This window comes from Epinephelus lanceolatus, chromosome 23 (genome assembly GCF_041903045.1).
Source record: "Epinephelus lanceolatus isolate andai-2023 chromosome 23, ASM4190304v1, whole genome shotgun sequence".
In the NCBI taxonomy this organism is placed as follows: domain Eukaryota; kingdom Metazoa; phylum Chordata; class Actinopteri; order Perciformes; family Serranidae; genus Epinephelus; species Epinephelus lanceolatus.
The window spans coordinates 30,678,455-30,702,583 of NC_135756.1; the positions used below are offsets into that span (position 1 = coordinate 30,678,455).

Consider the following 24,129-nt stretch of genomic DNA (forward strand, 5'->3'; position numbering starts at 1 on the left):
GCATAAAACATTGATTACCTGAGATTTCATCCTCATCGAGCTCTGACTGGAAGCTGCTCCTGTTCTCCCAGGTGGGGGGAGAATATTTCTTCCTGGTCACATACTGCCGGCCGATGGTCCTTTTGGCACTCTTCACCAGGTTTTTGGAAAGTGTCCTGAGGGAGAGAGACAGAAAAGTTGATTATTTTCAAAACACATAACTGCTCTGATTCAACACTATATCCCATTCAAAGTTACTCGGCCTCCACTTCCTGTTGGATCTTATTTAGATTTGAAGCAGTGTCCAGTGTCCAGCTGACAATGAGCTGATTGGACTCCATGTATAATCGGCAGCCATGAATTCACTGGTGTGTTGCTGGTTTAGCATGCCACATGGCCGCAGTCTGAATAAATATGTCTGAATGGGGGTTTCTGAGCACACAACAGTGCAGAGATGGAAACAACAGAGCCAATGAAACAGCTGACACATTTTCCACTGATGAATTATTCAAAAGGCTTCTCTCATACTCCTTTCATTCTCCAGAAAACAAAGTGTGTGTGTGTGTGTGTGTGTGTGTGTGTGTGGTCAGGAGGTTGGGAGGATACGGACAAGAAACTAAAAGGCATGAAATAAAAAAATGAAGTTCCATGTTGTTGTTACTCTGAGAGCTCGCACCAGCTCTCCTGCAGCAGTTTAAGCACAGTGGGACACTGGAAGATGATACTGAGAAGTATCATGTGAATGATACAGAGCCAAAGCTCAGAGGGCAATGTGACAAGATGCAGCCAGTAAGAACCCTCCTTTCTGTAAACACATTGTTTGGGTTCATTCAGCCAAATCACAGGGGAACCAGGTTTGGTTTTCAAACTGACATGTACTTAAGTGACCTCAGTTTTCTGCAGGTTTGCAGTAACATCAGCTAAGAATAGTGTTGCAGACAGACTTTGTTTGTACTCCTTTTTGGAATATATTTTCTCTCTAAATATTTCAGTCTCAATCTTATGTACTTAAATGAGGCTTGAACCTCTACTCCAGTTGTGGTTAGCAATGCTATGCAGTCCACAGTCAGCAGTCAGACTAAATTGCACATTAATGTGATCTGCCAGCAAGGTGTCAGCTGTTATCTCTCCACAGTTGTACTCCTTTACACAACTGAGTAAAAACATGGTTATGTTTCAGCAGCGGCTTAGCATGTAATAAGCCTTTAACCTGCTGGTATATGTTTTCTGTCTCTGCTTAACCAGCTACAACACACACTGAGCTACCAATCACAAGGCTACCCTCAATACACCAGTAATACTATATGCCATACTGATTTATGACATATTGCACTTTATTTTCCCAATTAATGGCACTGCAAGTTCACTTGAAAGAAAACTGAGCCTCACATTTCAACATGTTTCGATCAAATCTGGTACCATCACAGTTATACTTGATGTAAACTAGGCCTGCAGTGAACAATTATTTTCATTATCAATTAATCTGCCCATTTTTTTTCCACAATTAATTGATTGATCATCTAGTCTATACAATGTCAAAAATGTGAAAAAAGCTGATCACAATTTCCTAGAGCCCAAAGTATGTCTTCAAATTGTTGTTTTTTTTTGTTTTTGTTTTTTTTTTGGTCCAACCAACAGTCCAAAACCTGAAGACTCTTCATTTACCATCATAAATGACAAAGAAGCAGTAAATTCTCACATTTATAAAGATGGAACCAGAAAACAATCAACATTTTTACATGAAAAAATGACTGAAACAATAAATTGATTATCAAAATCTTTCTACCAACTAAAAAATGAATCGGCTAATCTTTGAAGCTCTACCAAGCTTTACCATCTTGATTACACAACACACTGTACCAGCTTATGACCTTTGGCCTACTGAAATATGGGGTTTACATTCTTGAGCTCGAGATGTAAACGAATAGAATACATATCTGGGGCAGCTGTAAATTCAGCTGATGTTACAGAAGTGAAGCATCATCTGTGTCACCTGGTGAGTTACTGTACTGTAATGGATGTTCTGAGTGATTTAATGACTTAATGACCTGTCAGTTTCTTGACAGACACAGTGCCTGTGTTGCTGATTGATGGTACCTTAAGGCAAAACTAGCAGTTTTCTTAATTCTTTAGTTTCTGTTGCATAAAAATATCTTGTGCTCTGGCAAATTAATTTGTTCTCCATAGATGGTTCCTTACTTTAGCGACTGGTTCTTATCCTTGGTCTTGTGCTCCACCACCATCTTCCCGCACTGACCCACAGTGAAGGCGAAGGTGCCCTGGACGTGCTGAGGATAGCGCAGCTTGTGCATGTGCTTCCTGAAAACCTCGGCCAGGTCTGATGCCACCTCCTCGTCGAACGCAATTTTCATCAGCTACACACAGACAGAGTCAGTGAAATTAGACAACAGCAAACAAAGAAAAGAATAAGAGGAACTGACTGAACTAAGAATGTCAGAGTACCTGGAAGGTGCAGGACCGTAGCTGTAGCCCCTCCTGGACAAACTGGTCCATGGGTAAAGTGACTGAGATCCTCTTCTCCTTTGTAAGAGAGGCGATGGGGAATGAACGAGTCACCACCTGCTCACCCACTGCAGGAGGAGGACACACAGACAAAGAGCAGGGTTTAGAGAACCCACAGACCCGACCCAAACTTGTCAATGAAACAGAGAGAAGCTTTTAAAGTTGTGTGTGTGTTTCCTCTCTCACCCAGCGGGTCAGTGGGCGTGCCCTTGAAGATGAGCCGGTAGGTGGTGAGGAAGATGGCACCCTCAGCAGGGAGCAGAGGCGGACCTCCCATTAGCCCCGTGGCCTCCTCGCGGCCATCAGGGATCAGGTGGACCCGCATGCCGTCCATCACCAGCTCCTCACCAGCCAACAGCGTTGGTCTCAGCAGCTTGGGCTGCACACAGACACAGACAGAGGAGGAAGACTGTAGTGAAATTTAAATATTCTTAAAGATTCTTTATTTAAGTTATTTCCATACTCAGTCTGATGTCCAGGACTATTCAGCCGTGAATGCAAAATAGTAACAAAATAATTTCTGTGAAGCTGCCATAGAATTCATCACAAATCAGTGACTTAAAAATCATATAACCTGCCTGATGACATAGACATTTAGGCACAACAGGATAATAAGGCTGCACTTTCTAGACTAAAACAATGCTGACAGACATAGCTCATTAACATTATTTATTTATAAAATGGCAACATGCTGCACTAATTAAATGTAGCACCCGAAACTGTAATCCTCAATAAAGCATGAGCAATTGTGCAGCTCTACAGTATACGCTGTATATTTCATGACCAAACAACCACTCCACTCATCCAAATCTCATGCGTTCACAACCATGCTGAGGTTACTGGCTGGATGACCTGCACTGTTTGGGAAGTTTAGAAAAGAAAAAAAAAAACAGCAGAGGCTGATGTTGAAATGACTGGATTATTGTTGCGTAGCACACACAATGTGATCTGGATTGGTGGGATCTTGGCAGGGATGATGTTACAAACCATAAAAGATAAATACACGGACAGAAATAATATTCGGTTTGGTGTGTTTATGCGATGGGATGCTCATTTCATATTTCTTTAAAAAAAAAAAAAAAAAAAGAGGGCTGTCGTGTATCAACAGTCTGTTAGGATCCAGAGCTTGATTACAGGACTCTCAGTTTTAGACTAAGAGGCCTCTGTGGGTTGCTGAGCTTTTCTGAATATCAGCAGCATGAAATATGAAGTTGGCTTTGTCCTCTGGCCCCTTACATCACTTCCTGTCATCCAGAGAGGCCCAGAGAGCTTCCTAAGGAACTCCACCTCTGACAGGAAATGAATTTCAACTAACTGGTAACTTGCTTCCTAATCTGTTACACAACACCTAATGCCGCACATGCCTGCACTCCAACTGCAGCCACAGTTCCCTCTGTAAGTATTGAAAGGCTGACTTTTGTATTTTTCAACCTGGACCCCGTTTTCCCATGTTGTTGTGTTCTAATGGGAACAACATTTCAGTACTGTTCCAGTACTGAGTGAGGCTTGTGCAGCCAACGGCGGCAAAACAGGCTGCGATGTTAACAGTAATAGGCAATTATGCACCATCAATTTACGTCCATTTAAAGTGCTTGTGATACTGATAAGCTCAGATTTTTATTTTAAGTGTCTGACAAAATTATGAAAAGGACCCTTCAGGGTATACCTTTATGTTAAAGATCTTTTTTGTTTAACCTGAAACAGCCTTAAAAGCGACATTGCCAAACCCCTCAGACTCCATTTAAATAAACATCATCATAAAACACTCTAATTCAAAGTTGACAGAAACAAAAATAAAACTCACAAAAACAGTCTTGGTTTGTCTTTACGCTGTTCCAACAATCACCACCTCTGGTTTGGTTGAAATAAACCTTTAATTCACCCAGTTAGATGTGAAAATATGCTGGCTCTATAGTGTTTATTAAATGGAGTGTGGCGGCATTGCTGAGAGCAATTTCTGGACATGGATGCTTCACACACATCTTCAACCCAGCAGCACAGAATATCTAAACAATCAGCACAGTTTCAAGATGAACACACTGTCGCCGATTCAGTATCTGTCCAAATGTCTCCCCTTCTGTTCCTGAGATATGATACTGAGTAATGGCCAGAAAAGTGTTTTTGCAGAACATTATGATGTCACAGTGATGCTGACCTTTGACCTTTTAAATATAAAATGTGTTCATTGTTTTATCCTACTAGTCATTTGTGTCGAATTTTGTCATAATTGGCATATTAATTCTGATCAGTTCATTGCTGAGTCCAAGCAGACGTTTGTGCCAAATTTGAAAAAAATCCCAAACAGTGAATGAGACAGACGTCACAGAGACCTTGACCTTTTACCACCACAATCTAATCGGTTCATTCTTGAGTCCAAGTAGATGTTTGTGCCAAATCTGAAAAAATTCCCTCAAGGCGTTTTTGAGATATTGTGTTTACAAGAATGGGAAAGACCGGCATCCCAAAAACATATTGCCTCCAACCACAGCTATTGCTGGAATGGAGGCATAACAAAAAGATCTTACTCTTTAACATGAACGTCTACATTTGTAAGAATTCTTTCCATGCACTGTCCGACACTTCTAATAACAATGTGAGCCTGTCAGTGACAAAAACAAGCACTTTTAGTGGATGGAAACTGACAGTGCACAAATGTTCCAAGTGATAATATTGCAGCCTGTTTCCTGACTGTTGGCTGCAGCGCTCCTGCTCAATACTGCACCAATTTTACAAACTGTTGTTCCTATTAGTCACATAGATGCAAAAACATGGGAAAATAAGATAATACCAAAGTAACTGCTGAGACTTAAATGGCTGTAAATTGCACACAAATGTTTTGTGGTTTTTGCTCAGCCCACAATCTCATATCAACTAGCTGAACTGATCCTGCCTGCTCAGGACATGAACTTACACGCTACAACATAAAGTGCTGACAGGACATGGTGAGAGCAGAGGCAAGGAGATGATGGGAGAGAAGTCTGCTCACATGGAAAGACATTAGCGGGGCACTGAGCAGCTACATGTTCCGCTCACAAGTTTTTAGTGAAATGACAAAACATGACACGTCAAGCTCAGCGTAGCCACCGTCCCTCTCCAAGACACTGCACCCTTCAGACTGAAGGCACTCAGCTCTGCAGGGGCCTTGTGGAGCTGCAGCAGCAAGACTGAGCTCCACTGAGCCTCAGAGACCAAACGGCACAACAAGGGAGAGCAACCACCCAGCATGCACTGCTCTGGCGTGCTGTCAGTCACACAGTTCTGTCTCTGGCAGACAGGCGTACCTGCTGTGACACTGTGAGCCTGAGCTGTAGGGATTGGTGGAGAGGGGAGTGGGCGGGGCTGGCTGGGGTTCTGCATGGCCTTTGTCCAGTGGAACGTAAAAATAGGAATTGGTTACCTTTTGGATGGGAGGCAGTCTCTTACTCTCCCTGTGGACTGCATCTAACGTCTCGATGTGCATCTGAACAATATCTGCAAAGAAACGGACAGAGGGATTAAGATGGAGGACAGCAGGTGACAGATGTTGCCATGTTTGGTGTGATGCTATCTATAAGTGTGGCTTGTCTTGGTGCCTCCATACCTGGTATCATGGTATGGAGAGCCTTCAGGTGCTCGTTGGTCACGCCGCTCTCATTGCACACTTTGTCTACGAAGCGATTAATGAAGCGCACCACTGAGTTAGCCACGTCGGAGCTCTCAGCGTCTTCGAAGCCACTCTCTGTGTCGTAGCTCTCCGCCATGCTGCCTGCAATACTACAAAACAAAGAAAGCTGCTTTCAACATTTATGTTCTTAAATTCTAAACCAGCTTTAGGAAGGCACTACAGTAGAAAACAAAGCAGTATCTGAGCTTAGCATCCTTGTTGAGGAAGTGTAAATGTTTGATTACATTTTGTAATGAACCATCACACACTGCAGTCACCCTTTACAAATGTAGGTGAAGTAGATTTTTAACTCGAGAACAACTTCTCCTGATGAGCTGAATGAATTGCCATAGTTGTAATGTTTGATCTAAATGACACACATGTGGGCTACATGCATATGTCTACGTGTGTGTTGTGCACAGTATAAATACACGCCACTCCAATCACATTATCAGTATCGAATGAAGTGCCCCAAAGGAATTTGTATCACTTCAAGGCTACTGGTATATGCAGCCCTGGTGATGCAAGTGTACATTGACTGGTCAAACACAGCCAGTGCAGCACCAAGCAACTGCCATTTTTAAACCTTTTAAACCCAAATTTTAAACCTGTAAGCTGTGTAAACAACAGACAACACAAACAACAGCTTTTAACAAAAAATGTAAGAAAACACAGCAAATGGACCGACAATGAAGTCCGGGATTTACTGAGCATATGTGTGAAGGTTTAAAGACAGACACAAGTTTGCCTTGTCAAAGCAAAAGTGGCGGTGGTTTACACCAACCCCCGGCCAGCTAACAATACTGATACTGATACAGATCTTGAGATTTTAAAATAAAGGGATGAAGAGGTTTTGAACTAAAACTCAGTAAAAGTGCCAGTTTTGTCTGATATAAACCTTAACAGTGAGACAAAGATCATTGCCTTGAAATCAGTTCGATTCACTTTTATGTAATTTTGCAAACGTGCTATATTGTGACACTCTTTATTCATAATGTTATAGTGACACTAACTATATTTCCTGGGCGTTGTGAGAAGGTGAGCAGCCTTGACTTGTCTTTTCCAGGGTGAACTAAATATTTTTTAATCCTGATCCCTTCAAGTCCCTGTAAAAGCTAACAACTGTCCATACCTGTTTGTGACGTAGCTGTTGCTGACGCTCTCCACATCTCCGAGACCGGAGCTCCTCAGCAGCCGGTTCTTGCTGGTGTCCAGTGGCAGCAGCAGGTAGCTCATCCTGTTGGCGTAGTGGATGGCCTGGCTGAACACCGTGCTCTCCTCCTTCTGCACGCGCTCCGTCTGCATTTCCTTGCTGAGTGTCGGCCACAGCCGGCTTTGCTCTGACGCCAGCTCCAGGGCGCTGATTTCCCTCCCACTGCCCGACCCGTCCTGCTGCTCCTGAGAGCAAACCAAAGGAGGTTTGTTAGTGATTAATCATCTCAAGACAGAAATGACACTCAGCTCAGCAGGTTGGCAGACTGAGTCATCAATCTACAAGCTGTGGTGGCAGATTTCTTCCAAAAAAATCACCAAAAAACTTTAAACAATGTGCAAGACTATCATTCATCTTTGTTCACTCTGGTACCATACTGTAAAGTAAGTGCTCACAGAGTTGTTTTGCTGCTCTACATCGTCTGTCTCCAGGTAAAGGGCTCTGATGTGGTTCTGTACGTCGCTGTAGAACATGGCTTCCCAGAACTGCATGGTGGTCCACACCATGTGCTCCTGTACGCAGCTGTAGGCAAACTGAGTGATGCCTGCGCCCATTTTCTGTCAGACAAACACATGAAGAGACTTTTATGAGGGAAGCAAGCCGCTTAAAACATCTGGACATGGAACTGGAGTATGCATGTTCAGACAAAGACATTCCCATCAACCTCAAAACAGTTCTGACCTTAAAGTCGCCTCACTCAGTCGATTAAATGATCATGTCCGCCCCCCTTAGTTACTGTTGCTAGGTCGGACCCGCTCGACAAAAAGAGACATGGTGACACTGGGTAGTGCAATGTTTATTAGATACTCTCTGGAAGTCAGGCAGTATAGCTTCAGATGGAAGGATTTGTTCACAATGTTAACTTTTATGAACAAAGGGGATCAAGGCTAGCGACGTTAGCCTGGATCTTTTCTTGCTAACAATAATTCATGTCATCTTAAAAATATGTCAGCAACCAACCTATCCGTCCTTTATTAAATCTCTTTAACGTTAGCACAGAAATAAGGAGGAAGCAAACCTGGCTTAGCTGGTGATCTGACATTAGGCTGTATGGCTAAATGTTAGCTAACTGGTTAGCTATTGTTTTGCTAACATTAGGCAACTTAAGATGTGATTACAAGACTGATAGTCCCCCAGCAACTATTAACTATCTTCAAAATGTGGTTTTCTTTTCAGCATTTTTAATTAGCACATAGTATATTGAGGTATAACAGAAAAGGGGAAATCTGACTGAGGTTCTGCCCCTTTTTGCTCTGTGAGCAAAAAGGGGCGGGACTTAGGGAGGGCTACTTGTAAAACCATGAGGGAACACTGGGTTTTAAGTGACTTAACATATTCTTAGCTGTAGATAAGGCTGAATTTGGGCCATGTGTATTGACTCTGGTGACACTGGGTATGAACTTACTCTGCAGAAGGCTGTGACAAGTGGAAGGAGGGCAGCTGCAATACCGTGTTCATCTATATGTGAGCAGTCCTAAACAGAAACAGAGGACCAATGAATGATGAGACAACTTGCAATCCGTAAAACACAACTGCATTCAAAATATATCCTCTGAGACTATGTATTGGACTATTCATTGTATCAGCTTTAGTTTAGTAGTTAACATCTAATTAGTAGTGTCTTCTGCTAAATTATTGATTCTAGTGATATTTTTGTATCTTTAGGCTCACTTGTAAGGTGCAGTTCATCATTCGGACAATGTAGTCAAACTGCTGGTCATCCAGTACAGCTCGATTCTGTAGAACATGTTGATTGAGCTCCTGGGTCAAACAAACCCGGGCGGCCCGACCCTTCAATGCTCGCAGTACAGCTGGCATTAACTGGACAGAGACGATAAAAACAACAGCAGAATCACACAAATGGTCACTTCACAAAAATCAAACAACCAATAGCACAAAATATTGGACATGTTTGAAATAAGATCTTGAGAAGCAAAAATAAACCCAAGGATGTTTTGTTTCTGATGCGGGTATGCAGTGTTTTGTGACAGAAACTGTAGGAAACTCTCCTCAAATGTTCAGTCAGTCTGGTCATGGAATACGTCACTCTCACCTTCTTGGCCTCCAGCATCTTGTTCTCAAAGATGTACGTGATGCAGTTCCTGACCACCTCCAGCCTGCGTGCGCTGTTGGCCATCACGTGGCCATTCCTGTCCACGACATCTCCTGTGGAGACATGGGAGAAATGATCAGACGCTCATTCATCACTGTGGCACAGAACTCAACCCCATTAAACACACACTGTGAGACAGACTGTCACAGTGAACCGTGCTGTGAGACAGACTGTCGCAGTGAAAAGTTCACACAGGAAGTTTGAGGTGGAAGTGGAGATGTTGAACTTGGTGTTACACTTTTACATATGCAGCTATCAAGCCCAACACCCGCCGCCTCACAACAAACCTTCGTCAAGTGTCACCACCTCTGTCTAACCAGGTGAGTGTCTTCTAATTTCAAACTATCCAGACATTACACATAAACACAGCCCCCTGCCCTGCTCACCCAGTGGGGGCCCAGATGGCACCATGCCCTTGAGCTCCGCCTTGACCACAGGAGGTGCAGTCTTGAGCTTGGCGGCAGCATGGTCGATGAAGAGCTGCACCGCTACCTCGTCCAACGAAGGGAACGGCGTCTGATTCTGTGCGGTGTTCTGGCTGTTTTCTGACGGTCGCTGGACTTTGTGCATCGCCACAGCGGGGTAAGGATTCTCCTAAAGGGAGGGGAAGACAGCAAGAATAAAGAAGGGACAAAGAGGAAAACTGGTGAGGTACGGATAACAAAGAAGTGACTGAACATAAACAGAGTTATAGTAGAAAGGACATGTTTCATACTATTAGATGTAAGAGACAGGGAGAGAAAGAAAATGGAAAGAAAAGTTAAGAATATACTGAGCCAAAAAAGTGATGGAAGCGTCTCACAAGAGTAAACAAGTAAGAGAGAAAAAGACAGCAGGACTAACAAGAAACCAGCAGAATGATGAATAAGTAACAAGCATTTCTCAAGAAACGCCTGTTACTTACCCATCATTTGTTCTTAATTTCATGAGAGAACATACATTTTTGAAAAGCTGCTCAGCCAGTTCCTTCACGTGGTTCATGACTTTGTGCGGACAGGTCTCCTCTTGTCGGATGCGCTCCACCTGATTGGCTACCAGCTGAGGAAACAGGGCAAGGATGTAAACTTACTCAAAGCTCCAACATCAGCAGCTGTCTTTCATATCTGAGCCATGTATGTTTAATTACCCCTCAGTCGAACAGTGACAGACACAATGTACAGACAGACTTACATCATCAAACAGATCAGTGGCTCTGTAAGGAGGCCCTCTCTCTGACACGAAGCCTGCAAATGCCATGCCATCCAAGACCTTCATGAGGAAGTCGTCCTCTGTCAGCGACCTCTGGCCCAGGAAGGCAGCCTGTGGAAACATGTTACAATAATCTGATGCTGTTCCATAGATTCTATAAAGAAGCGGACGTAGCAACAATGACATCAACCACTGAATTGTTGACTACTGCTTTTAAACCTCAAGTCTGGCACTTAAGCCATCGCCATCTTGGTTTTTTGGAGCCAAAGGTGAGTCTATTTAGACGGAGAGATAGTGTTGTGGAGAAGCAAGGGGTAAGCTAACGCTAGCACTAGCTCGATTAGCGAGGTGCATCCGAGATTGACATTAACTGTGACATTGATTTGGTTGTTGAAGTTGGCTAGTGAGAAATGGGCTATAACAAAATGTGCTTAAAAAAAAATAGAGCAGCCGACTCTTTAGAGGGTCTTTTCGAGCAACTGTACGCTGAACAAGACGTTTTCATGCGACCAAAATGTTACGATTAACTTTGATGAACTAAAACACTGTGAAAGGACAACATCCAAAAAAAGTTCACGGCTATTTAAATGTACACCCTGCTGGCCACTAGAAAGAATGCAGGTTTAAGGCACATCAGACCTGCTTCACTCTTCTGACCTAGAGGTTACGTCCACTTCTCTTTGAACACTCTTACAGTCACTTATTTTCTTACAAACACACAGATGATTGGTCTGAGTTATTATAATATTATTAACAGACCTTATGGAAGCGAATCACTGGTTCGGGATGAATGCGGATGATGTGTAAACACCAGCGATAGCCCTGAAAGAGCCGAGCAAACAGCCACAGGAAGACTCCCCGGATCTCCTTATCCTGAAATAAACACAACAGTCAAGTTAAAGCCAACACACACACCAACTGAAGGAATAATGGAGTAATTCATTATGCTGTCAATTGAAAAGTGTTGCCTCTTGAAGTTAATGCTGTGCCCAGAATGCATCATTGTACTGACTTTACAGGTTACAATTACAGGAGAAGTGCTGTACAATCAGGACCAGAGCTAAAAAAATCTTTTTCATTTTGTTTATTTCTCACAAGTCATGTAGTAAAAAGACTTAATGATAAAAACCTCAATATTAATATGAGTCTTCCTGCTTTTTTGAGAACAAAGCTGCAGGTTAATAGCAGAGTGTTTTTCTTACCTGGATCTTGAGTGCAGAGGGTTGTGTGGAGAGTGGGGGAAAGGCATGATCAGCCACTTCTAGCTCTGGATCCAAAACCTACAACAACAAACATGAAGCCACCATCAATCACCGTTTAGCTCCCTCTCACAGCCGTTCTACTGCAGCTTGTTCCTGCTGCATCAGAGTCAAACCCTGAGAGAAATCTGGTGATTTCTATTGACAGCAGAGATCAAATCACAATGTGATGAACTGCATAATTAGTAAAGTGGCAATCCATGACTTTTGTTTTCTTGAAACCATACAGTCATGTTTGTTTTGATTGCCACATTTTTTAGCAAACTTGACACTGCTGTATTGTTTATGCACTGCACTAATTGGAAACCACCTGTCAATTAAACACTACCTATAACTATACTTTAGGAAAATGTTGCAACAATTAATTAATTGATAAATATGAATGATGAATGTCCTAATTTCTTTAAGCATAAAAACCCAAACATTTGCTGGTTCCAACTTCTCAGATGTGATAATTTGATGCTTTTGTTTGTCATACATGGCAGTAAACTGAATATCTTTGGGTTTAAACTATTTGTTGGATCAAGAAAATCTAAAGGAAAGTGTAACATGCATTTGTAATAATTTTCTAACAATGACTATTCAAGAAAACAACTGGCAAACTGAGCTATCACATTTACAATATTAGCTTTAGCCCCTATTTTAGGCCATAGTGGCTATAGCAGTGAAGAACTACTCCCCTCCAGTATGACTGTTGGCCTATATATATATTTTTTTTTAATATACAAACATATATATACTTAAAGAGAAAAATTATGTCAAAGATTACATAATGTAATCATTATGTCATTATGACCAAATAAGAGAATCATAAAAACACTTATCTGTGATTCACTACAGTTATTATTCTTGGCTTTGGAGGCCTTCAAGTGGAGGCATTTTCTTTAAAAAGACCGTAACTGATATGTGCCTTTTTAAAAAATACTTTTTGATCAAAAGCTTGTAGTAAAGTGGAAACAATAAAAAAAATTCTCATTGAAAGATTAGAGCTTTTTATGTCTAACTTTAGAAAAGCAAAATAATTTAACTCCACCTTTCATTAAATGGCGTTAGACACAGTAGCAGCAGTCACATATCCAGAGCCCAATCTACAGACACTGTTAACACATAATACTTTGGGGAGACAGCCTTTGGTCTCAGGCTGTTTTATGAACATTCATTCAATGTAAGGAGAGCACAGCAGCTAAGCCCTGATTTAGGGTTGCTGCTCAACAATCTACAGCATCATCGTTCCCGCAGCCTTCACCCCAGCCAGCTTCTACCTTTCCCCAGGGAATATTTTAGAACAATTTAACAAACTAAAGACCTGCTACACAACCCCCGATCAGTTTTCCAGCTTTGCAGTTATCTCTCTTTTGTCTCGTTTCAATAAAGGAGGTCAGTCCCACCTATGCGAGCTGACTGGATGGGATGATACTTGGAGTTTGTTTGGGCCATTAGTCCTCCACCCAGGTGGAAACCTGCAAAATCCTCCAGTTTATAAATCTGTGCTGGTGTCCGCACACACAACCCTGCTGGCTAAGGACACAGACCCATAACCCAGTGAACTTCTCTTTGACTTGTTTTATCTCTTATTCCATTAATGCAGAGCAAGGACCACAACACACAAGAGTCTCCAAGTTATAAGCCATAAAGCACAGAGACACAACAACATGTGGGGTGTTTCACAACAATAAAATCACTTTATAATTAGATCAATTCGTCTTGGGTCTTGTCATCTTAGGCATTTAGCAGATGCCCCAGTCAGTGGGTTAAGGTTCAGTGTCTTGCTTGAGGACACTGTGACACAAAGCTGATGAAAGGAACAAAATTACCGCCTCACAGCTGTATGCCTCCACAAACCAGTCAAGTTGCATCACTAGTTCCCATCCTGTCATTTTATACTTGAGTACAAGTTGATGTTTGTGCCAAATTTTAAGAAATTCCCTCAAGGCACCCTTGAGCTATCACATTTACAAGAATGAGATGGATGCAAAGTTACACTGACTTTGCCCTTTGACCACCAAAATCCAATCAGTTCATTGTTTTGTTCAAGTAAACGTTTGTGCCAAATTTGAAAAGAATTCCCTCAATGTGTTCTTGAGCCATCATGTTCACAAGAATGAGACAGATAAAGTCACAGTGACCTTGACCTTTGACCACCAAAATCTACTCAGTCGCTGTCAATGTGGATGTTTGTGCCAAATTTGAAGAGATTCTCTTTAAGTGTTCTTGAGATATCACGTTGAAAAGTGGATGGACAGATGACCCGAAAACATAATGCCTCCATCTACGGTTATCAGCAGCGCAGAGGCATAAAAAGCTGCTGTTGGAACTTTTAATGGGATGGTAATTGAATTAATATCAGATAATCATATTGATTTACTCAGTCTCACTGAAACCTGGCTGTGTCAAGATGAATATGTTAGTCTAAATGAGTCCACTCCTCCCAGTCATAATAATACCCACATTCCTCGAGGCAGCGGCCGAGGAGGGGGAGTTGCAGCCATTTTTAACTCTAGTCTGTTAATCAGCCCTAAACCTAAACTAGATTATAATTCATTTGAAAGCCTCGTTCTTAGTGTTTTACATCCGACCTGGAAAACCTCGCAGCCACTTTTATTTGTTATAGTGTACCGTGCTCCTGGCCCGTATTCTGAATTTGTATCTGAATTCTCAGAGTTTTTATCCAGTTTAGTTCTTAAATCAGATAAAGTTATTATTGTAGGCGATTTTAACATTCATGTCGACGTTGATAATGACTCCCTGGCTACCGCGTTTATCTCATTAATAGACTCCATTGGCTTCAGTCAGGGTGTACATGAACCCACTCACTGTTTTAACCATACCCTCGATCTAGTTCTGACGTATGGAATTGAAATTGATAACCTAAAAGTCTTTCCACAGAATCCCTTGCTATCAGATCATTATCTGATTACTTTTGATTTCTTTTTACTCGATTACACGCCACTCAGCAACAGTTACTATACTAGATGTTTATCAGATAGTGCTGTCACAAAATTTAAGGAAAAGATTACTTCGTCGTTAAATTCAATACCAATACCTTCAGTAACAGAGGTTTCCCGTGCCGACTTTAACCTCTCCCAAATTGATCATTTTGTTGATAGCGCCGTAGGCTCGCTGCGAACAACGCTCGACTCTGTAGCTCCTCTTAAAAAGAAGTTAACAAAGCAAAGAAAGTTTGCTCCTTGGTATAACTCTCAAACCCGTAGGTTAAAACAAATATCGCGAAAATTTGAAAGGAATTGGCGATTAACCAAACTGGAAGAATCTCGTTTAATCTGGACAGACAGTCTCAAAACTTATAAGAGGGGCCTCCGCAATGCCAGAGCAAACTATTACTCAGCATTAATAGAAGAAAACAAGAACAACCCCAGGTTTCTTTTCAGCACTGTAGCCAGGCTGACTGAGAGTCAAAGCTCTATTGAGCCTTGTATTCCTTTAGCCCTTAGCAGTAATGATTTTATGAGCTTTTTTAATGACAAAATTCTAACTATTAGAGGCAAAATTCATGACCTCCTGCCCTCAGATGGTAGGCCTACCTATCTAACCTCAAACACAGCTGTAGAATCTAATATATATTTAGATTGCTTCTCCCCAATTTCTCTTCAAGAATTGACCGCAGTGATTTCTTCATCTAAATCATCAACGTGTCTCTTAGACCCCATCCCAACTAGGCTACTTAAGGAGGTCTTTCCTTTAGTTAACACTCATATATTAGATATGATCAATATATCCCTATTAACAGGCTATGTACCACAGTCTTTTAAGGTAGCTGTAATTAAACCTCTCCTAAAAAAGCCCACCCTGGATCCAGAGGTGTTAGCCAACTATAGACCAATATCTAATCTTCCCTTTATGTCAAAGATCCTTGAGAAAGTAGTCGCAGACCAGCTGTGTGATTTTCTCCAGGATAATAATTTATTTGAGGAATTTCAGTCAGGATTTAGAGTGCATCATAGCACTGAGACAGCTCTAGTTAAAATTACAAATGACCTTCTGATTGCTTCAGACAAAGGACTCGTCTCTGTTCTTGTTTTATTAGATCTTAGTGCGGCGTTTGACACAATTGACCATCAAATTCTACTGCAGAGACTGGATCACTTAATTGGCCTAAAAGGTTCAGCACTAAGCTGGTTTAAATCTTATTTATCTGATCGTTTTCAATTTGTTGACGTTCGTAATGAATCATCCTTACGTACCAAAGTTTGTTTTGGAGTTCCGCAAGGTTCTGTGCTCGGACCAATCCTATTTACTCTATATATGCTTCCTTTAGGTAACATCATTAGAAATCACTCTATAAATTTCCATTGTTATGCGGATGATACACAGTTGTATTTATCGATGAAGCCAGAAGAAAGTAATCAATTAACTAAACTCCATAACTGCCTTAAAGACATAAAAAATTGGATGAGCACCAATTTCCTGATGTTAAATTCAGACAAAACTGAAGTTATTGTTCTTGGCCCCAAACAACTCAGAGACTCTTTATCTGATGACATAGTTTCTCCAGATGGCATTGCTCTGGCCTCTAGCACTACCGTAAGAAACCTCGGAGTAATATTTGATCAAGATTTGTCTTTTAATTCTCATTTAAAGCAAACCTCACGGACTGCATTTTTTCATCTGCGTAATATTGCGAAAATTAGGCCTATCCTGACCCGAAAAGATGCAGAAAAATTGGTCCACGCTTTTGTTACCTCAAGGCTGGATTACTGTAACTCTCTATTATCAGGTAGCTCTAGTAAGTCCTTAAAAACTCTCCAGCTAATTCAGAATGCAGCAGCTCGTGTACTAACAGGAACTAAGAAACGAGATCATATTTCTCCTGTTTTAGCTTCTCTGCACTGGCTCCCTGTAAAATCCAGAATTGAATTTAAAATCCTACTGTTAACTTATAAAGCTCTAAATGGTCAAGCTCCGTCATATCTTAGAGAGCTCATAGTGCCATATTATCCCACCAGAACACTGCGCTCTGAGAACGCAGGGTTACTCGTGGTCCCTAAAGTCTCCAAAAGCAGATCAGGAGCCAGAGCCTTCAGCTATCAGGCTCCTCTCCTGTGGAATCATCTTCCTGTTACGGTCTGGGAGGCAGACACCGTCTCCACATTTAAGACTAGACTTAAGACTTTCCTCTTTGATAAAGCTTATAGTTAGGGCTGGCTCAGGCTTGCCCTGTACCAGCCCCTAGTTAGGCTGACTTAGGCCTAGTCTGCCGGAGGACCCCCTATAATACACCGGGCTCCCTCTCTCTCTCTCTCTCTCTCTCTCTCTCACTCTCATCCTATTACTGCATCTTGCTAACTCAGCCATTCTGGATGTCACTAACTCGGCTTCTTCTCCGGAGCCTTTGTGCTCCACTGTCTCTCAGAATAACTCATACCGCAGCGGTGCCTGGACAGCGTGACGTGTGTGGTTGTGCTGCTGCCGTGGTCCTGCCAGATGCCTCCTGCTGCTGCTGACATCATTAGTCATTAGTCATACTTCTACTGTTATTATACACATATGACTATTGTCACACAAGTATGCTGTCTGATATTAATACATACTTTCAACATATTGTACCACAGTAGCCAGAACTATAACTATAATATTATTACTTTCATTAATGTTGTTGTAAGCTACTGTCATTACCTGCATCTCTCTCTCTCTCTCTCTCTCTCTCTCTCTCTCTCTCTGTCTCATTGTGTCATATGGATTACTGTTAATTTATTATGCTGATCTGTTCTGTACGACATCTATTGCACGTCTGTCCGTCCTGGAAGAGGGATCCCTCCTCAGTTGCTCTTCCTGAGGTTTCTACCGTTTTTTTTTCCCCCGTTAAAGGGGTTTTTTTTGGGGAGTTTTTCCTTATCCGCTGTGAGGGTCTTAAGGACAGAGGGATGTCGTATGCTGTAAAGACCTGTGAGGCAAATTGTGATTTGTGATATTGGGCTTTATAAATAAAATAAAATTGAATTGAATTGAATTAAAACTGGGTATACAGATCCTCAAATGAGTAGAACAATGCCCACCATAACCATAGGTTTTACCACTCTAATCTCTCCTTGACATGACACAATAATAAAATAAAATAATAATAAATATAATTCATATAGGATTCATGGGACAAAATCAGGGTTTACTTTCTTGCAGTAAGTCACCTTGTCACACTTTTAATTAGCTTTTTTCTCAAGACACAAAGGACATCAGCATAGATAAAAACTAAAGATAATAAAACCATTAAAAGGATATAATTAAGATAAAAGAAGCACATCACAAGGTTATGCAGTGACGATCTGGCTACATATTATGTCTGTGTGAAGATAAGAGGGCAGAGGGCAGAGTCAGTGTCTGCAGGAAAACACGTAGAGAAAGTATTAATGACTAACACGACTGATGTAGAATGCTGTTGAGGCTGAGTGAAGAACATAAACTATTGATCCAATACAGGAAAAGGTGAGACAGTGGATGCAGTAAGAAGAATTACGCCAAAGACATTGTTTTGGTTTGAGGATCAGAGCCAGACATGGTGTTGGGCATGCCTGAAATCAGTCCATTCTGCTATTTTCGTGCTTTTTGTGTTATTTTCTACAATTTCACCATTCAGATGAAATACAGCTCCAAGAGACAAATGACAGGTTCTCTTTGTTTTGTTTTGTAAGGTCACAGTAAACTTGACCTTTGAACACCGAATTCTAATCAGTTAATTCTTGAGTCCAAGTGGACATTTGTGCCAAATTTGAAGAAATTTCCTCAAGGCCTTCATGACATATGGCATACATGAGAATGAGACTGATGCAAGGTCACAGTGACCCTGACCTTTGACCTATGACCACCAAAATCTAATTAGTTCATTACTGAGTCCAAGTGGACGCCTGTGAAATTCAAAATTCAAAGTCTTTCTTGAGATATCATGTTTACAAGAATGGGACAGACAACCTGAAAACATAATGCCTCCAGCAACGGCTATCCGCACAGACATAAAAAGTCTAAAAATATGCCCTTTAAAAACATAATTCGTAGGGGAAGAGATAGCAGATTCATTTATAGCCTTTCCACAATCATCCATAAGTGGGACTTTAATATCTTTATTTCTAAGTCAAAAAGAGTCAAAATAAGACCTTCCAATTATTCGTCCAGTATTATTTTCCATGTTTTGTATAGCAGTTTGTAAAACCAAGTATTTAACTGCAGGACATGCTGGAAATTTTGAGACAGTTAATTGTGACATAAATTAAGAAGTGCTGTTTATCTATGCAGATCATGCAGCATATCATCATACTGCAACTGTAGAATTTATTGAAGCTTTTTTTACATGACATCTGCAGAGAAGTAGAGACTGTATCTTCAGCCTCTATTTTGTTAAAATAACAAAAACAGGACAATGCATTTCTTCTAGCACAAATATTTCGAGACAAGAGTCCGTGGGAAGAGTGTGTTTGACTCCTCGCAGCATCTAAATACACTCTTGGCATATCTGAGTTGAGACAGAGCAGTGGATACCAGCTCCAGCCAAATAAACACATCCTATCCTCTGCCTCAGTGACATCACATTTCCAAAAACTCCAACCCTGCGCAACCAGCAGAGGGAAAACTACCCTCTGGTCTGAGCCAACCTTTTACCAGAAACTCATCAGTCATTTCATGCTGGGACAAAAATCAAATAAAGTGAATCGTCCTGTATTAAACGTGACTGCAATCACAACAAACCAGATTATCCAGGAACGGATGACTTGGTATCATAACACACGCTACGAGGATTTTCCCACAACTGAATCTGTGCAATTAAGATAACTGGAAGCAATCCATTTCATATAAAGATGGAGGGACAATGTTTGTCCTGAACTGATTTGATCTTATCTCAAGCACTTGGTTTTACCTTTAACGTTTTACTGTTTTACAATAATGAGTTTCTGCAGTCGTACAGCCCAAGCAGACGGGCGGTATCAGGTTTGCACAATGTGGACATTGCAACTTCTCTTCATTGTTCTTGCAAAATTGCACAAAAGTGCCACGAAGTTGCATAGAGACATTAAGTGAGCAACAAATTTCCAATTCACTTCAGTTTAGCTTTGGCTTTATGTTTGTGGCTGCTGTCTTGCTGGAAAACAAATGTTCTCTGTGTTGTAGTTTGTATTCTGTGTATTTTGTATTCATTTGTGGAGATTTATTTTCACCTTGATAGTGAAGAGTTGTTTTTACCATGCTAGCAGCGTGTCTCTAAGGATTGCTATGTCAGTCAGTCAGTCAGTCGACCATTGTGGTCCAGACTGAAATATCTCTATTAAATGTTAGCATGATGATGTGAGATTATAGCTGAAATACAGCCTCACAGAGCCGCCAGCATGGCTGTAGACTCTTAGTCTTTGTAATCTGTGTCATTAAATCCAGATTACAGCCACTGTTATTAATGCAGTAAAAGAATAAAACATATGACAGTTTAAGGGAGTGAATACTTTTTATGAGCGCTGTATAATTCTCTAAACAGTGTCATCACAACTTGTTTGTGCAGCAGACTGTTTACAACTCTGCAGTTGCACGTGAGCTGGCAGATTAGTCTGAGAGGTGAGTGTAGAGCACTTCCAATATTCCTATGTCAAAATTATTTGACAATAAAAACTATCTGAGACATTGAATCAAACAGACAAATTTCAGAACAAGCCTGGAATAATACACTGCATTCACCCATTGTTCCTTATTGAGTTTTGCACATGACTGCAATCTGAGGGGAATTTCCTGCAGCACCTGCATACGTGAGGCAACTAATCCCACTGTTTTACAGTATCATCTCACGTTTGTTATGTAACGTGCACACAGTAAACAGTAGCAACAAAGGGAAGCAGGAAAGAAATTAATACATTCTGCAGATATCAATAAGAGAATAAGGAAGCTGGAAAATCATTTGTTTACACACAGATAAAAAAAAAAACATTTCTCAGAATGGGCTGGCACTAAGATACTGGAAGGGGCTGACACTGCAGGATGCAGTAAAGTGCTTGATATGAGCTGGCATTATTTGAAGTGTTTGATATGAACACAATAGTGCAGGGCAGGAATTGCGCTTGATAGGACGTTCTTTACTCTGTGTGTGTGTGTGTGTGTGTGTGTGTGTGTGTGTGTGTTTGATATGGTTATAACAACAGCTGAGTTGGTTGCATCATCGCTCCAAGCTTCAACTAAAATCAAGCTAAACCACAAAATAACAACACAGAAGATTTGCCTTCAACTAAAATTTTCTATTCCATTCCAACATATGACACATAGAAACAAGAACGATTTTGTAAATGTCATGATTTGAAATTGTATAAAAAAACAACATGGAAATTAATTTAGGAAAGGGCAACATGTCATCCTCAGTGAATGATTTCCGAACACGATGGAGGATGTCACAATACACATGTTGTATGTGACAGATGAATGTAACAGACAGGTGGACAAGGGCTGATCCAAAGTTACTCACACAATTTCATTTTGAGAGACAAAGAATATTTTGGATGGGTTTTTCTTTTAAATAATTTTTTGTATCTCTTAGAAACATCTAAAAATACTGAACTTATTATTTATGTGTTTAACTTATAGCAGCTACAGTGAGTTTTTAACTGTTATAAAACAGTCTCAATTTAATATTGATGCCTGTACATGATCTACATGAGCATAAGACCATCAGCGAGAAGCAAGGGATCACAGGATCCGATTCCCTGCTAAATCAGACAAAATGATTTAAGGCACGCATCGGAAGAGTTTATGTTAACATTTCCCCAGGCAAAGTTTAGCAGTTAGTCGTACGTTAGCCCATTCAAAGGAAGCAGGAGGACATACTTCTTTAGAGAATGTTATTTTTTGATTATGGCTGATATTGGGGCAAGATCAGCAAAGAGAAAAAGAACAAACGCAGAACAAAAAGGAGCTAAAAGGGAAAGTGGGGGCATTGGTGGCTTAGTGGATAGAGCAGGCGCCCCATGTACAAGGCTACTGCCACAGCGGCCCGGGTTCGACTCCAGCCTGTGGCCCTTTGCTGCATGTCTGCATGTCATTCTCTCTCTCTCTCTCTCTCTCTCTCTCTCTCTCTCTCTCTCTCTCTCTCTCTCTCTCTCTCTCTCTCTCTCTCTCTCTCTCTCTCTCTCTCTCTCTCTCTCTCTCTCTCTCTCTCTCTCTCTCTCTCTCTCTCTCTCTCTCTCTCTCTCTCTCTCTCTCTCTCTCTCTCTCTCTCTCTCTCCCCTTCACGCTTAGCTGTCCTATCAATTAAAGGCAAAAATTTCCCCAAAAAATATCTTGGAAAAAAAAAAAAAAAAAAGGAACGTGAGCATGGGCAAACCCATGGAACAACCTTGATCTGTCGCTCAACAGATAGAGAAGTGCAGGATTTAAAATGATTCAAAACTGATCCTGAATTGGCCCTCTTCCACCTAGACAGGTATGTAATATGTTTATTTTATTTTTCATATACATTGCTAGACGTGGTTTTACACCATTGTCATATTACAGTTAATAACATATAGATACATGACCTCAAGAGACTCTGCCCTCTGCCTGGATTTTCTTATTTTCTGTGCTCGGGATGATTATGGGTATGTACCCTCACAGCACTCAGGTGAGGTCAGGGATTTAAGAAAAATGCCAGACTGTAAGCAGGAGGAATCCAAAAGAACCAGCACTGAAAAATGCAAATATGGCTAGACAAAACGCCATAAAGAGCAAATATAGGGTTGACTTTTACTTTCACAGTCAATCACACCAAACCCAAAATTCAACCTGAAAGAAAAAAAAAGAAAATGCCAAGAAAAAGGAGGAAAACAGTGCCTCAAAAGCTTCCTGGCATCTCTACCCATAAAGCACCGCTGGGGAATTTACCGCTTGGTAGAAACCACCCACTGGATGTTAATGAGATTTCCCAGCACTCACTCACAGTGTGTATCGTGGGTGTGTTCAGAGTTTCAGTTTCAGATCTTACCATGGAGAGCACAGTCTGGGTTTGCTGGAGGAGTGGTTCAGGCAGCAGGGAGATGTGGACACACTCGGGGATGGTCACTGTGCCACCGTCCAGGTCAGCGATGATCACATCCAACTGAAAACACACACATACAAACACACTTTTCATCTCTGCCTCAGAGCCTGTTGATAAAAGCACAGCAGCATGATACACAGGCTGATAACAGCAAATGAAAGACAAACGCAGAAACAAAGTCGTCCCTGTCGACAGCTGCTTATTACGGGATCCTAACCATCAAACAAGAAAACACACACAGTCGAGTTTCAGTGCAGACGGTAGGAAAGGCTGACCAAATGATAACCTCTGACCCTTGACCCTGACCACTGCTCCTACACTGATAAAGGGCATATGACTACTGTACAAAACACAGTGTTTCGTTGTGATGTGAGACAATGGCTCCATCAGGGCGGCATGCAGCAGCATACGGTCAGACATCTCTAACAGGAGGGTTCATTACACTCTCATCAGGCTTTAATAAGACAGCAGATCATTTTCTTTGATCGTTAGATCTAGACAGTAATTATTGCCATGTATACTGGTATCAGTTATCTTGGCACAGACTCTTAAGAGTACTGTATGAGAATCTACGAAGAAAGACAGTTTATTAAAAGACAGATGAACCATTGCTGAATGGGTCAGTGAGAGTTTACATTGAACATTTTCTTCATCGTAATCAAAACTCAGGTCCATGTCAGAGAGGCTGAGGGTATATGTAAGTGTATACTGTTACAGGGCTTCTTCATAGTCTGATTTTGAAAGTCATTCTGGTTTATTAAACTATGAAACAATACATTCAACTTTTAACACTAAGATTTCTTCTATCTAATCACATTTCTGGCAGCAGCTGTTCCAGCCACTCTTTCTTCCCCACAATGCCCGCTGGGTTTTTTAATCATTCTGGCTGTTTGTTTATTGTTGACAGGGTGGATTGTGTGTAGTTGGCATTTTGTCCCCCAGCTGGCTGTGTGGTGCCAACATTTTCTGCTGCTTCAGACTGCATCCCTGGTTGTTTTCTGTCGGCTCATATTCTCTTTTTAGAAGGCACCGCCAAGAATCTCCCATAAAACTATTATGATGGAGAATGAGAGACAGCGTAGCCCTTCATCAGGATATTTTTAAGATCTAACATTGCTAGAATTACTGCCTTGCAGTTGTACGCCTCTCCTAACCACTCTAGTTGCAGTTTACATCCATGTCTGTCCAGACATATAGAAATGACAGTTGTCAATGCTTCACATA

General features: G+C 41.2%; 1 protein-coding gene across 8 annotated transcripts in view; it reads right to left on the reverse strand.

Annotated features, from left to right (window-relative positions):
* sbf1 (SET binding factor 1) overlaps positions 1-24,129 on the reverse strand; it is an 86,501-nt gene that overhangs the window by 16,493 nt on the left and 45,879 nt on the right. For all 8 annotated transcript variants that reach the window (XM_033614747.2, XM_033614744.2, XM_078164993.1 and 5 more), the window contains 17 exons: positions 22,852-22,965; positions 11,862-11,939; positions 11,419-11,532; positions 10,642-10,770; positions 10,411-10,509; positions 9,858-10,065; positions 9,412-9,524; positions 9,030-9,179; positions 8,764-8,832; positions 7,754-7,915; positions 7,278-7,543; positions 6,083-6,255; positions 5,900-5,973; positions 2,689-2,881; positions 2,443-2,570; positions 2,179-2,354; positions 19-155 (listed from right to left, as the gene is read on the reverse strand). In XM_033614747.2, coding sequence (XP_033470638.1) covers positions 19-155; positions 2,179-2,354; positions 2,443-2,570; positions 2,689-2,881; positions 5,900-5,973; positions 6,083-6,255; positions 7,278-7,543; positions 7,754-7,915; positions 8,764-8,832; positions 9,030-9,179; positions 9,412-9,524; positions 9,858-10,065; positions 10,411-10,509; positions 10,642-10,770; positions 11,419-11,532; positions 11,862-11,939; positions 22,852-22,965 — 2,383 coding nt within the window. The remainder of the gene's footprint in view (positions 1-18; positions 156-2,178; positions 2,355-2,442; positions 2,571-2,688; positions 2,882-5,899; positions 5,974-6,082; positions 6,256-7,277; positions 7,544-7,753; positions 7,916-8,763; positions 8,833-9,029; positions 9,180-9,411; positions 9,525-9,857; positions 10,066-10,410; positions 10,510-10,641; positions 10,771-11,418; positions 11,533-11,861; positions 11,940-22,851; positions 22,966-24,129) is intronic.